The sequence below is a fragment of the Nymphaea colorata genome, chromosome 12, assembly GCF_008831285.2.
Source record: "Nymphaea colorata isolate Beijing-Zhang1983 chromosome 12, ASM883128v2, whole genome shotgun sequence".
Taxonomy (NCBI): domain Eukaryota; kingdom Viridiplantae; phylum Streptophyta; class Magnoliopsida; order Nymphaeales; family Nymphaeaceae; genus Nymphaea; species Nymphaea colorata.
In genome coordinates this window covers 11,064,835-11,078,052 of record NC_045149.1, presented here as the reverse complement: position 1 = coordinate 11,078,052, position 13,218 = coordinate 11,064,835, and the positions used below count along the sequence as shown (strand labels likewise).

The 13,218-nt window shown below is 39.6% G+C and overlaps 1 protein-coding gene across 1 annotated transcript; it reads left to right on the top strand.

Annotated features, from left to right (window-relative positions):
• The first annotated feature begins 561 nt into the window (after positions 1 to 561).
• On the top strand, positions 562 to 9,555 carry LOC116265253 (probable inorganic phosphate transporter 1-3). Its single transcript, XM_031645810.1, has 2 exons — positions 562 to 2,139; positions 9,517 to 9,555. The coding sequence occupies exons 1-2, from the start codon at positions 562 to 564 to the stop codon at positions 9,553 to 9,555; spliced, it is 1,617 nt and encodes a 538-aa protein (XP_031501670.1).
• Positions 9,556 to 13,218: the final 3,663 nt, after the last annotated feature.

The following is a 13,218-nucleotide window of genomic DNA, read 5'->3' as shown; positions in this document are numbered from 1 at the left end:
ATAAACCATGTAACTGCTTCTCTACCAAAAAATTTAAGAAAATAATAATAATAATATTGATAATTAGATATGAGTTTCTTAGCTGGGTGTTGGTAATAATTAATATCTTTAGGTATATATACGTCGGGTGGGTTTCAAAAACGGAATGTTCCATAAAGTGAGCTGGGAGTATTGGGACCCAGAAAGGAGAGAAGGCCGCTAATATTACGAAAAACCGTTGTTCTGGTCCTAAACGGTATGGGCGGTACGGTATGATGTTGGTATACGACCGGTCAGTGGGATTACGTATGAGGATGGACTCAAATAAAACATAGTTTTGACTAACAAGAAAGGGACGTCCATGACGGAGGGACAGCTAGAGGAAAGGGTTGACCTTGTATATATACGTGGCGGATATTCGCCGTACATTCCGGATTCCGGCGGTCCCACGGCAGGCAATAAAATGGCCACCGCCTAGCTGCCTCTCCTCATTCGCATCAGCCCTCCTCTCCCACCCTGGTTGGCTCGAGTGATTCAAGAAGAACGAAAAGGAGAGAGCTGCAACTCAAGCCACGTCCCACCATGGAAAACGGCGGCGGGCACAAGGTGCTCGATGCCTTCGACAGCTCCAAGACTCGCCCTTTTCACTTCCGCGCGATTGTTATCGCGGGGATGGGCTTCTTCACGGACGCCTATGACCTGTTCAGCATCTCCCTATGCACCAAGCTGCTGGGAAGACTGTATTATTTTGAAGGCAACAAAGATCGCCCGGGTTCGCTGCCCCCCAATGTATCTGCTGCCGTCAATGGCGTCGCTCTTTGTGGCACTCTAGCCGGCCAACTGTTCTTCGGGTGGCTCGGCGATAAGGTAGGGAGGAAGACGGTGTACGGGTACACCCTGATTATGATGGTTATCTGCTCCATCGCCTCCGGTCTCTCCCTGACGACTGAGCCCAAGGCTGTGATGACGACCCTTTGCTTCTTCCGCTTCTGGCTTGGCTTCGGCATTGGCGGCGACTACCCACTGTCGGCCGTCATCATGGCTGAGTACGCCAACAAGAAGACGAGGGGCGCGTTCATATCTGCCGTCTTTGCCATGCAGGGGTTCGGCATCCTGGCCAGCGGGATCATCTCCCTCATGGTTTCCGCTGGGTTCAGGCACAAGTACCCAGCCCCGGCTTACCAGGACGACATGGTGGCTTCGACCGTGCATCAGGCCGACTACGTGTGGAGGATCATCCTCATGTTCGGCGCCGTCCCTGCAGCTCTCACGTACTATTGGAGGATACGGATGCCGGAGCCGCCGAGATATACGGCTCTGGTGAAGCACGATGTGGAGCGAGCAGAGCGAGATGCACAGAAGGTGATAGGGAGAGAAAGGTTCGCTGTAGAAGCAAACTTGGAGCAAGAGCACAGGCCGAGAGAGAGGCAACCTGTTGGAGTAGCCGAGGAATGGGGCCTCTTTAGCCCAGAATTCGCTCAGAGGCACGGCTTACAGTTGGTGGCCACAACCACCACATGGTTCCTCCTTGACATTGCTTTCTACAGCCAGAACCTGTTCCAGAAGGACGTCTTGACTAACGTGGGGTGGATCCCTAAAGCCAAGACCATGAATGCCATCGAAGAGGTATACAGGATTTCACGCGCACAGACCCTGATTGCTCTCTGCGCCACAATTCCCGGCTACTGGGTCACCATCGCGCTCATCGACATCATCGGCCGAGTTACTATACAGTTGATAGGCTTCTTCTGCATGACCGTGTTCATGTTCGCTCTTGCCATCCCCTACGACCACTGGAAGCAGAAGGACAACCGCATCGGCTTCGTGGTGATGTACTCCCTCACCTTCTTCTTTGCCAACTTTGGTCCCAACACCACCACCTTCGTTGTTCCAGCGGAGGTTTTCCCGGCAAGGGTGAGGAGCACCTGCCACGGCATCTCCGCTGCCTCCGGCAAAGCTGGTGCTATTATCGGCGCATTCGGGTTCCTCTACGCTGCGCAAAGCAAGGACAAGACCCAGACCGACCCAGGCTACCCACCTGGTATTGGTATCAAGAACGCCCTCATCGTCCTGGGGGTGACCAATGCTCTCGGCTTCTTCATCAGTTGGGTGCTTCCTGAACCCAAAGGCAAGACGCTCGAGGAAGCGTCAGGAGAGACAGTACAATATGCCCCTCCGGAGGGCCGTGGTGAGGAAATACAACTACCGGCTCCCAACTGATAGAAGCCAGAATCTTTCCCTGTTCTTGGGTGCTTCCTGTTTTTCCAGATATACTTGGTTTGCTTTTGTCCTCGAATTTTCTTTTGATTCTCTTCCGTTCCCTCTTGGTTCCTTGGGTTTTAGGTTCTCTGTATGCTACAATTTGTGTTTTGTGTTTGTAATGTAATAAATATGTTCTGCTCCATTGTGTCGCGCAACCGGTCTGGATTGCTTTCTTGTAATATTGATACAAGTTTGGGGTTTCGGACCCATTGCATCTGAACTAATAAATTATTATATATATATATATAAAAGGAGGTGAAAACCCCCGCCATCCGGACCTCCATTCGATTATAACTGATATGATAAAAAATTGCTCAGGCAGTCTATTGTTAAAGGTCGGAGGAAATCCAAAAATATACTCGAGCCACTTAGACAAATGCATGATAAGCCAATTTGGTTCCACTCGCTAATGTTTGGAAATACGTGAGGGTGACTATGGTTACAAACAAGTAAAAATGGATAAATGGTCGTTAATTGAGGCACAATATATGTATGTTACCAAGAGAAATAGTGAATGAATAGACACACAAATTTTACAAAAAAGAATTAAGTGGCTTGATGACTGCCTGAGGCGCATTTGAGGCCGGAGAATTATGAATGTTTTAAGAACCCTACGGTAGTTCAATAATAGGGAACGCATCCACAAAATTGATGTCGTGCCAACATGAAAGGAAGCAAGGTTTGGAGCGGCCATCTTAAGAGCCAGGATGTCACTGAGGGGGTAAAAATTCTTTTTTTGTTCGGCTGGACCTTAGTGTATTTTTCAAAACTTCGGATGGGCTAAAATAATATTTTTTGAAAACCTATATTCAATTTTCAAAATCTCAGGTGGGACCATGGCCCCTGCCCGGCTGCCAGCGCCCCAGAATCTTCGCTGATTGGAACACAAATTTTACAAGAGACATGTGGCTTCTCATTGTTGGCTGAGGTTGACTTGCCCAAAGACGAGAGGCTGCAAACGGAAAGAGAACGAAAATGGGCTTCCTGCATTCTAAAAACATAAAAATTCAAACAAAAGGGTGTGGGCTACATAGAACAAACCAGATGACTGGAGCACCATGACTTGCGTTCATAAAATGCTTTATCTAAAATAAAATATTTTATAATTGATGAAATCCTCAAAGGTTAATTATATTGTTAACTAATTGACCTTTTAAAATAATCTCATGATTAATCTCTTATTTTGATTTGGAAGGATAGAGAGTTAGATACAGCAATTATCATATTTATTTTTATCTTTTACAAAGCGATTTACAAGTTCGTCATGTAAGTAAACAAAAGTGTAACTGCATTCTACAACAAATATACAGAGGATCTGTCAGTATAGATACATAATTCGTTTAAAAATTTGTGAACATATAAAAATCAGGATTATTCACTGCGTAGCTAGGAAGTGAAGCTGGTTCAAATTGCCACTTTTAGTTAAACCACCACATTTACTGACACGAGAAAAATGTTAGTAAAGCTCAAAGAAACTTCAATGAAAATTTTAACGACACATCAAGCCGAATGTCAGTCTAGAATTTCTCAATGAAGCTTTTATTGATGTTTTTCCAGACATGTTGGATAAGCCAACACTTTGGCATCTGAGGGCCCAAAAATTATTGAAGAAACTTTTGTTGACATTTCGGCTCTATGTTAATGTTAGTGTAGATGATTTATTGGCCCAACACACCGCATCGGCTCTATGTTAATGTGAAATTATTACTGACACTTTCCTGAATGTCAGCAAACATTCTACTAGTGCCATCTATCTTGAACGTTAGTGAAAACTCTACTGGAAATGGGTCATTTGGCAGCAAAGACAGAATGGGTTAGGTGCATTAAAAATTAGTTTTAGTGTTCGATGAAGCTGCTTCAATAATCTTTAGGTAGAATCATAGGATACTCATGGAGTGTTCGTACCGCCAAACTACCTCTAACATTGTCTCTTGGGGATGTCAGTAAATGTTCATTTAATGCATCTTTCACATAGTGTTGATACTTTACTGACATTGTGAAATATTTAGGGATGTTTTTGGAAACACCAGTGAAAATTGTGTACTAGTGACGTATATGCTTTGCGTGAGTAAATGTCCATTTACTAACGCTTGTCTTCAAGTCATTAAAGATTTTTGTATTTTTTATATAATTTATGATGTTAATTCATCACAATGTTGATTGTTGGGAATACATGAGAAGAACACACTTTGTTGGTGTCAAAGAAAGAGTCATTAAAGAAAAACGATGCAAGTTTTCAGTTAATAATAAATTTATTTAGTTAAGCAAAAATCAGTGCAGTTAATTAAGATATTAAAACAAAAAAATCATGGCTCCAGCTCCATCTACATCTTATTTCCCTTTCATGGCTTCCCACCTACAAACAAAAAAATAAAATTCATAATTAGGATGTTAAATTAGTATACTTGTTAATGAAATAGTATAACACTGAGGCTACACACAGAGATGATGAAGGGGAACCTACCTGAAGCAAGTTCATGTCTAAAATAGAGACAATCTGCTACAGACGATTATTTTCACCAATAAGTAGCAGAGTGGCACAAGTGTAATAGAAAACAGTGTTTTTGTGCTTGAAGGGATTGCTGCAATAGATTATTAAACAAAAGCAAGTGAAAATGACTAACCCCTTTCTCAAGTCCACTTTGAAAGATGAAGATGGTAGAAAACAATCTACATTCTTAGTACTAACAGGATGCAATCATGCAAATTTCCAACATTGAGTTGAAATGCATCCAAACTTGACTAAGATTAATCATAACACATTAAGTAAGCAAGGTGTCCTAGGAAAACATAGAAGAAAGCTTGGTAGGCATGCCACTCATTTTAGATCTCTAGATCTCAATCAAGATGCTTCTATCAAATTTCAGATCTATAAGCTCAAATCCAGATTTTCACTTCAGACTTCTGAACTCACATTTCAAATACATATTGATATCATATCCAGGATATATTTTCTATTATTTTCTCTGGATTCGGATCATACTCTGGATTCAGAATTACTACTTCATTTAATATCCAGGAACATTGAACCTGAACACTTCCATTTTGGCGCCAATTGTGTGTGCTTCACACATTGTTTATACTATGATTCTTGTGCTAAATATTTCTTTCAATTTCTCTTATCCAGTCATCAGCAGAGGTTGACAAACTTTGCAGAACTTGTCAACAAACATGTAGATCAATGTTCAATTATCAAAACTCGTTTTCCCTAAGAATCATGGATGAAATATCAAGAGTACAGTTAAAATAAAAAGTTGCTGTATGACATTTTGCTAAGTGTTTAGCTTTTGAACAAAGTTTGGTACAGATTTTCCAAGCAAAAGTTTAGTCATGTATATATCTTGAGAGAAGAGTTTTCTCTCTCTAGGCATCTATAAAAGGAGGTCTTATCCCCCAACCCACTAAACATGAATACTGGAGGTGCCTAAATGTTCTTGTGAGTAAAATAGTTAAAGAGGAAACTCCAGATTTATGACCTCAGTGTAGCCATGCTGAATTGATGTGCCTATGCAACTAATTCCAGTATCACCACCTCCAATAAAAACTATCCTTTCACCTTTAATACATAAATAACTGCCATCCATCATATTGCTGTCCAGATGCCTCTTGGTATATGCATGAAGAAACTGCATTGCAAAATTAGTGCCCTCAAATTCCCTCTTAAGTCTCAGGAACAGAAAGGTCCCTGAAGTAAAAAAAAGATGATGGATTTCAAACAAACATATAGTGACCACAAACCATAGCGACCTTCACAGAGATCAAGATGAATATGTCCTAATATTTGAACAGTTAACCTAGAGATTAAAATGTGAACTAAGAACAAACTAAGGAATACAAGCCAGTCATGTTATGGCCCTGCTCTCAATCAAGCTAGTTCAGATGATACCCTTTTACTTTTTGGTTTGTTTTAGCATGGCCGGACAGTCCTCTTGAACAAATTTTTGCTAGGAAACATAAAATGGATTAATTAAGTTTATAGTATACTTTACCACTAATCTTTTTGCCCCTTCCTCTACATATCCCTAAGAAAAGCCCTAGGACTGAAAATGTGCTCCCACCATTGAAAACCAAAATACATTAATGCCATCCACAATCAAAGAATAGAAATTAATGGCACTGCATAATATTGTTAATTCTAACACTTTTAAATTGAAATATAACCACCAAATGCTTATGATATTGAAATTTGCAACTAAAAAGTTAGGAAAAAGGAGAAAACCATAATGTAACCAATAGAAATGGAGAGGAAAAAAAACAGTTTACCTGCATTGAGCTTGTGTGCGTGGGCCAAATAATCCATCTGTTAACTTACATCTTTGCCAAATTGTAGCCAATTGTCTTTTAGGAATACTATTCCAGATCTATCCATCTTTGTTTCACCAAATAATATCCAAAGAAAAACAATTGATGTATGTAAGAACAAAACTACCATTAATAAAAAGGAACAAAAGAAAGCAGCTACCCAAAGATGGGAGATAAACAAAAAGACTCAATGTTAAACATATTTCTAATGCCATATTATCAGGTGATTAGATGGTCAAGGTTACATATGATCAACATGTCTCTAAACAATGATAACATTATCCATCTACATACTTGGAACTCTATATATCATCAGCCCACCAATATTATATCAACATGCTCGTACACAATAACAGAGTGACCCATCATGTTTAGTCGATCTCTAGCGGATAAGCCTGCAAGTCCACTAGCCACGATGGAAACCTTCTTACTGAATCAGAACAAACAATAGACTTCTGCAAAACCAGATTAAAGAATATGATGTTCATCAATATAGAATTTTTTGAAAGCTTACCGTAGAGATTGGTCTCTGGATGAAGCTTGGGTTACATTATCTGATTTGTAGAATTTCCCATCACACCAACAAGGTTCATTTTTAAATTTGGATGATGGGCCAAAAGTTTCATCATTACAGGAATCCAACAATGTCCCATCATTTTCTTCATACACCTTATCATCTACTAGTTTTATATACTGATGAGAAGCTGCCCTCTTCATCAAGTGTTAGAAATCATCAAATAAAGCATGCAAGCATTTGTTTCAAACTGAGCCTAGTTATATTATCACATACAATGCAATCCTTTGTTACAAACTTATCCCATAATAACAAATATCATACAAGACAACAATTTTAATATTTTTCCAAAAGTAACATAAGGACAACTTATCCTAAAGTTCATAGTGGGAGATATATTAAATCTAAATAACTACTAGAACATGTGAAAATTTATTTTCATAAAAGCACATCAGCAACATGAACTGTTGAGTCAAGAAACACTTACCAGCTAGATAGTGTCTACTTATGAATTGATATGGTGAAGCCTTACCAATCAATTTGGAAGCAAGGGTCATCCTTTGTTCTTTCAATAATCAATATGATAGGTAGCCAACAATCAAGCACTAAGGATTAGCTTTCATATCAATCAACTAATGTTCTGACATCTATCAATTGTTTCACCTCCTACAGCCACTGTAATATATGATGGCTTCTATGTACTTAAGACATTGGAAATGGTTAGTTTCAGTTTTAACGTATCACTGATGCTTGCCTATCATATTGATTATGAAAGCTAATCATAGGGGCTCTCCATTTTTCAGCAACTTCATGAATACAAATCACAGGTGCAAAAAAAAAAAACATTAGTTGAGATTCAAAAAAAAAGTGTTGATGAAAATAGGCTTAACAACACTGCAATTATCCTTGCTTGAGTTTCAACAGAACTACAAACATGTCCTTGCTTGAGATTCATTCTCTCCATAGCAAGCTTTCCAGGAAACATTAGGTAAATTTCATAGAGTGCATGGTAGTTTATGCACGACATTAGGAAGAACATAGAAGCATTATGGTGGACCAGATGCACTAACAATGTGTTGTTGACAGAAGAGACTCCTTCACAGTTGCAAACATATCTATTCTAAAATCTCCTCTATAGAGACATGAGGAGGAGGTAGTGTTGGTTGCTTGACATAGTTGTTGCTGCCATGCTAAAGCGAGGAAAGAGCATGCCAAACCATGAACCAACAATATGTCAAAGAGAGAGAGATTGAGAAAGACTAGGGCTGCAATCATAGTCATTGAGCTATTGGAGAAGGAAACCCAACCTCTGGCCTCCCCTTCTTCAGCACAATAGGAAGATAAAATGGAAAATTGAGGAGAATGAGGCATTGGTAGAGCAATAGAATAGAGAATGAGTGGTAGTAAGGCTGCTAAACACCACTCACTCGATCAAAGGTGGCCCCTCTTACAGGGAGGAGGGGGCACAATGTGCCTTGAGGATTCCGAGAAAGACATGCATGAGACTTCTTTTTTTTGGGGGGGGGGACAATGAAGGTAATTATAGGTTTGGGTGGAGAGGATGTTATAGTAGAAGAGAAAATGGTCTATTTATATTTGTAACAAGATAGCTTGTCCAAGTCACAAGGGCTCCAAGAGGGAGTGAAGGGCAAGGATGGCATTGCGGCCATGGGGTGTTGTTCATGGTAGTGAGCAACTAGACCTATCAGACAACCCAAAAGCATATTTTTCTTTTAATGGAGACTACCCAAATGTGGCTATTAACCCAGAGGCCTTACAATGGATGAAGAAAGCATTTTGTTACGTAGTTGTGGATGGTCTATTTGGAGGATTTGCTAGACAAGGTTTTAACTATAGGTACATATTTGAATCCTTTTGAAGCCAATTGCACTCAATTAGAAATCCTTGTCCCTCAGTAATAGGGATAACAAGTTCCTCATTTGAGTTTGCAGTATGAAGGAGCTAGATACATTGTTGATGCAACAAATGTGAAGAGTGGATTCCAAAACCCTCATTGCAAGCAAATGGTCCCCTGGATAACAAATGAAGATAGAGGTGCAGTAAACTGTAGTCCTATGGTTGCAATTTCCTAATCTACCTATTGAACTGAAGAATTCCTATACTTTTGAAGGTATTTCAAGAGCCCTTAGGGGAAGGTTCATGATAGAGGATCAATGCACTAGAACATGGAGGGCACATTGGTTTTGCTAAAATTGGAGAAGAGGTGCCAATTGGGTTTGTCCCTATTTCAACAGTTAACCTCATGCTAAGTGATGGCCTTAGGGTATCCCAAGAGATAGTATATGGATCTAGGATCCCATTCTATAGGTTGTTGTGGAATAATTACTCTTACATATGCTAAGTGCACGAACAACAAAGTTCAAGGGTCGAAATCCTCCGAGGCAATTGTTCCTTCGAGCCTTGTTGATCCTTGAAGCTATGTTAAGCTTCTCCACAAGAACCCTAAGCAGGTGAAGAGCAAGTTGATGACAAGGTAGACTAAGTGTGGGGTGAGTAATAATGGTGATAGCCAAAGGGAATCAAGTCTTCAGGGTGAAGATGTCCAATGCTAAAAGCCCATAAGAAGGATGTTCAAGTACCATATCCACTTAGACCTATCGAAGTGGAACTTGAAGCCACTCTTATAAGGTTAAGATGCCCTGTCCACCCTTATTCATATGAACCATTTGCTCATTCAGGTCCTAATGTTGCTGAGATAGATCTAGGACCTCTGCTAGGCTTTTCTTTCTCAGCTAGCAAATCTACCTATAGGAGAGGCAAATTTGGTAGTTAATCCACTACTAATCTTAAGTTGGCCATAAACGGTAGTAGTGGAAAAGATAATGCCAAAAAGGGTAATTCAAGGAGAAATCTGTAGGGGTAAAGGCATCTGAACATCTCTAAATGAACTAATATCTGATAATGAAACTTAGGATGGTTGGATGATAGTAGGTCGAAAGAGCTAGAAAGCCATATGAGTCAGCTGGAAGGGATTGCTTCGGCTGGTGGAGATAAAGAGAGCTCTAGTGGGGAGTTTCTCATAGATGTCAACTGGAAGGAAGACAAATTGTTGGCCCCTATGTCAACATGAATTTTTGTAGTTGGAATATGTGAAGGAGAGGGGGGAGAGGGGGTGGGCATGATGGGTTTGGTCCAAGCATACCTCTTACACCTGATTAAAGAAATAGATTCCCTATTTTACCTATTGATTGACACTCAAGCTAAAAAAGTTGCTCTCGATAGTATAGCTAGAAGATGTCGTAATTGGTTTGTGGAGTCTAATGATGATGCTAATATTGGTGGGGTTAGGGTATCTTGTCATTGGAAGTCTAATTGTATGTTTTCCACTTATTTGAGTATATATCATTGGTGGCTATCAAGTATGTTTCAAATGAACAAAAAAATTCTTTTTCTATTGGAGTTTGGGGGTTTATCTCCCAAATCATCAAGGATGGAGGAGAATGGCTCTACTAGAGCTGGAAAAATACTTAACTTGATATGATGGGTCAACCATAATAATGGGTGATTTTAATGTAATGCGAGAGGCTTCAGATTAAACTAACCATACTCCAAATGTGCACTTGTATAGTGATGTCAATAGTTTTGCTTATGCTAGTGGTCTAACAAAAAAAAAAGATGTTTGCAAGAGATTCACTTGGACTAATAGAAAGAGAGAAGGAAATGATACCAAGTGTAAACTTCACTGGGTTTTCATAAACCAATCTTGGGTGAATGAAATTCATGGGAGTTTTCTTGTGAGGGCCAAACCTCACCCCTCTTCTGTCCTAAAGCTATTGCTGTTATAATAGAGCTTGCACCTCAAGTGATGCATCATGAACATGGATTCTATTTCACGAGACTGTGGTTTGATAGTAAATGAAGTAAAGAAAATCATTCACGAAGAGTAATAGGTTAAATATTATTGTTGCGCTTATTGCAACTCTTCAAAAAACTAGTGGGAGCCAAGATAAGAATTAAAAGCTGAAACATATACAATTTTGGAAATATTGAGGAGGGGATAGATCAACTTTATATGCTTTGGAGGCTTTCCACCCTAAGGTGGAAGTAGGTGACTCTAACAACTTAGATGCAAAGAGTGAAATTCAAGCAAGCCTAAAAAAGCCCTTTTGATGGAGGAAATCATGTCGAAGAAAATGTCCAAGGTTTGATGGCTCTAGGAAAGAGAGAAGAATAGAAAGTTTTCTCAAACCATTGCAAAACAGGCAAGAAAAAATTGTATAAGTTACATGGTGACTGATAATCATCTTTTTGTGTAGTAGGATGACATTAGAAGGTACGTCTCTAAATCTTTTTGGGAATTTTACAATGATGAGCAAGCTATTGGGGATATCTTGGACCTTTGTGTAGGAGGGAGGATACGTTCAGTGGAGAAAATGATAGTCTCCTTAAACCAGCTTCAAGAAAGAAGTTTGAGAGAAAGTATTCAAGATGGACCTTAGTGTTGTGGAACAAGATTGTTTTCCTAATTTTCTTTGCAAGACATGTGAAGATTCATTGGTAATGATGCTAGTAGAGTAGATCTCTCATTTTTCAAAACTACGAAGTTGGTGAATAGCCTAAGTTGCACCTTATTATACTTCTACATAAGTTCTTGGGTGCATACCATATTAAGGACCATAAACCTATTGGTCTATGCAATAGTCTGTATAAAATAATTTTCAGGCTGACAGTGGAACGGATGTAGCCCATCCTTGTGAGACTGATTGGAAGCTTTCAAGGAGCTTTTGTTATGGAATTTATAATCCATGATCAGATCATTACTAATAATGTCACGGTGCACATACTAAGCACTAGTAAGAAAATGTATGTGTGAATGCACTTAGACTTATCAAAAGCCTATGACAGGATTTTTGAACCTTCCCTAAAAACAACTTAAGTCTGTCATGTTTTCATCCACATTGGATTGAGATGGTGCCCAAACATATGAAATCCATAACTTCCTCTATGTTGATTAATGGGATGGTGCGAGAGAAGTTTAATTGTAGTAGGATTCATCTCCAGAGAGACTGATTATGCCCTTATTTATTTGTTATCATTATGAAGGTTTTCATGAGAAGTTTGAGTGACATAATTGATAGTGGGAAACAGATCCACCACTTTTTCCCCCTAAGTTCCCAAGATTGGATTCCTTATTATTTTCCAACGGCGTGCTACTATTCAGCAATGCCACATTCAAATCAATTTGATGCATTAGAAAGTTGGTGGAAGACTTGAAAAAAAAAAGTCGGGTTGTCAACCAATCCCAGCAAGTCATCTATATGTTTCTTTAATGTAGGCAAAGTTAAAAATTAAGAGAATGGAGGCCATCACAAGGCGGAAAGTGGACCAACTCCTCACTATCTACTTGGGAGTCCCTGTCTTTATAGGGAATTTAACTGATAGCATATGGATGGTTTGATCAAGAAGTTCAAAAATAAGATGTCGAACTGAAAAAATCAGCCTATTGTCGTCTACAGGTAGGTTGAGTTTAATAAAGTATAATATCAGCTCCATGTGTGCTCATCATATGATTTTGAAGATCCCTAATAAGATAGTGACTAAGTTGGAGAAATGCATGGCTCATTTCCTATGGGCACAGTGGTAACAACAAGAGGTTGCATTTGATTTCATGGAAACTTTTATGCAAGCCGAAGGAAGAAGGAAGAATAGGCCTCAAACCCTTTACAAGAACTCAATAGAGTCCTCCTTGCTGGTCTGGACTGCAATACGTTAATAGAGATGCCCAGGTAGTTGTTTGGCCAAGAAAAAGGTAGCTTGAATATGGCCATAGCTTATGGACAGTAAGAAGAGTTAGCAAGGGTTCCTAGAGCTGGGAAAACTTGATGTATGTTTGAAAATGGATTGAAAACGGGTTCTTGGTGAATCAATGGAAACAAGATAAAATTTTGGGTTGATTAATGGTCCAACCAAATTCTTCTCTACTATGTGAATTCAGACACTCTCCTGGCCTTAAAGAATGACAAAAAACATCACCCTTCATAAGGCAGTGAGTATGTCAGCTCTATGCAAAGGCAAGTGTATGCAGCGTTAATTAGGCTAATTCTTCAAAATTCATGTTGGCCTTGACCTGCTTATTTGGAATTTTGGATGGGTGAAACAATTCAAAGGAGGGGAAATACATGTAGAAATGCGAACACTTG

What these genes read in the sequence shown, in the direction of transcription:
- LOC116265253 (XM_031645810.1), top strand. Translation starts at nt 562, where the DNA reads ATGGAAAACGGCGGCGGGCACAAGGTGCTCGATGCCTTCGACAGCTCC. An exon ending in AGGAAGCGTCAGGAGAGACA is followed by an intron (nt 2,140 to 9,516) that starts GTACAATATGCC and finishes CTTCTCCACAAG; the next exon opens with AACCCTAAGCAGGTGAAGAG.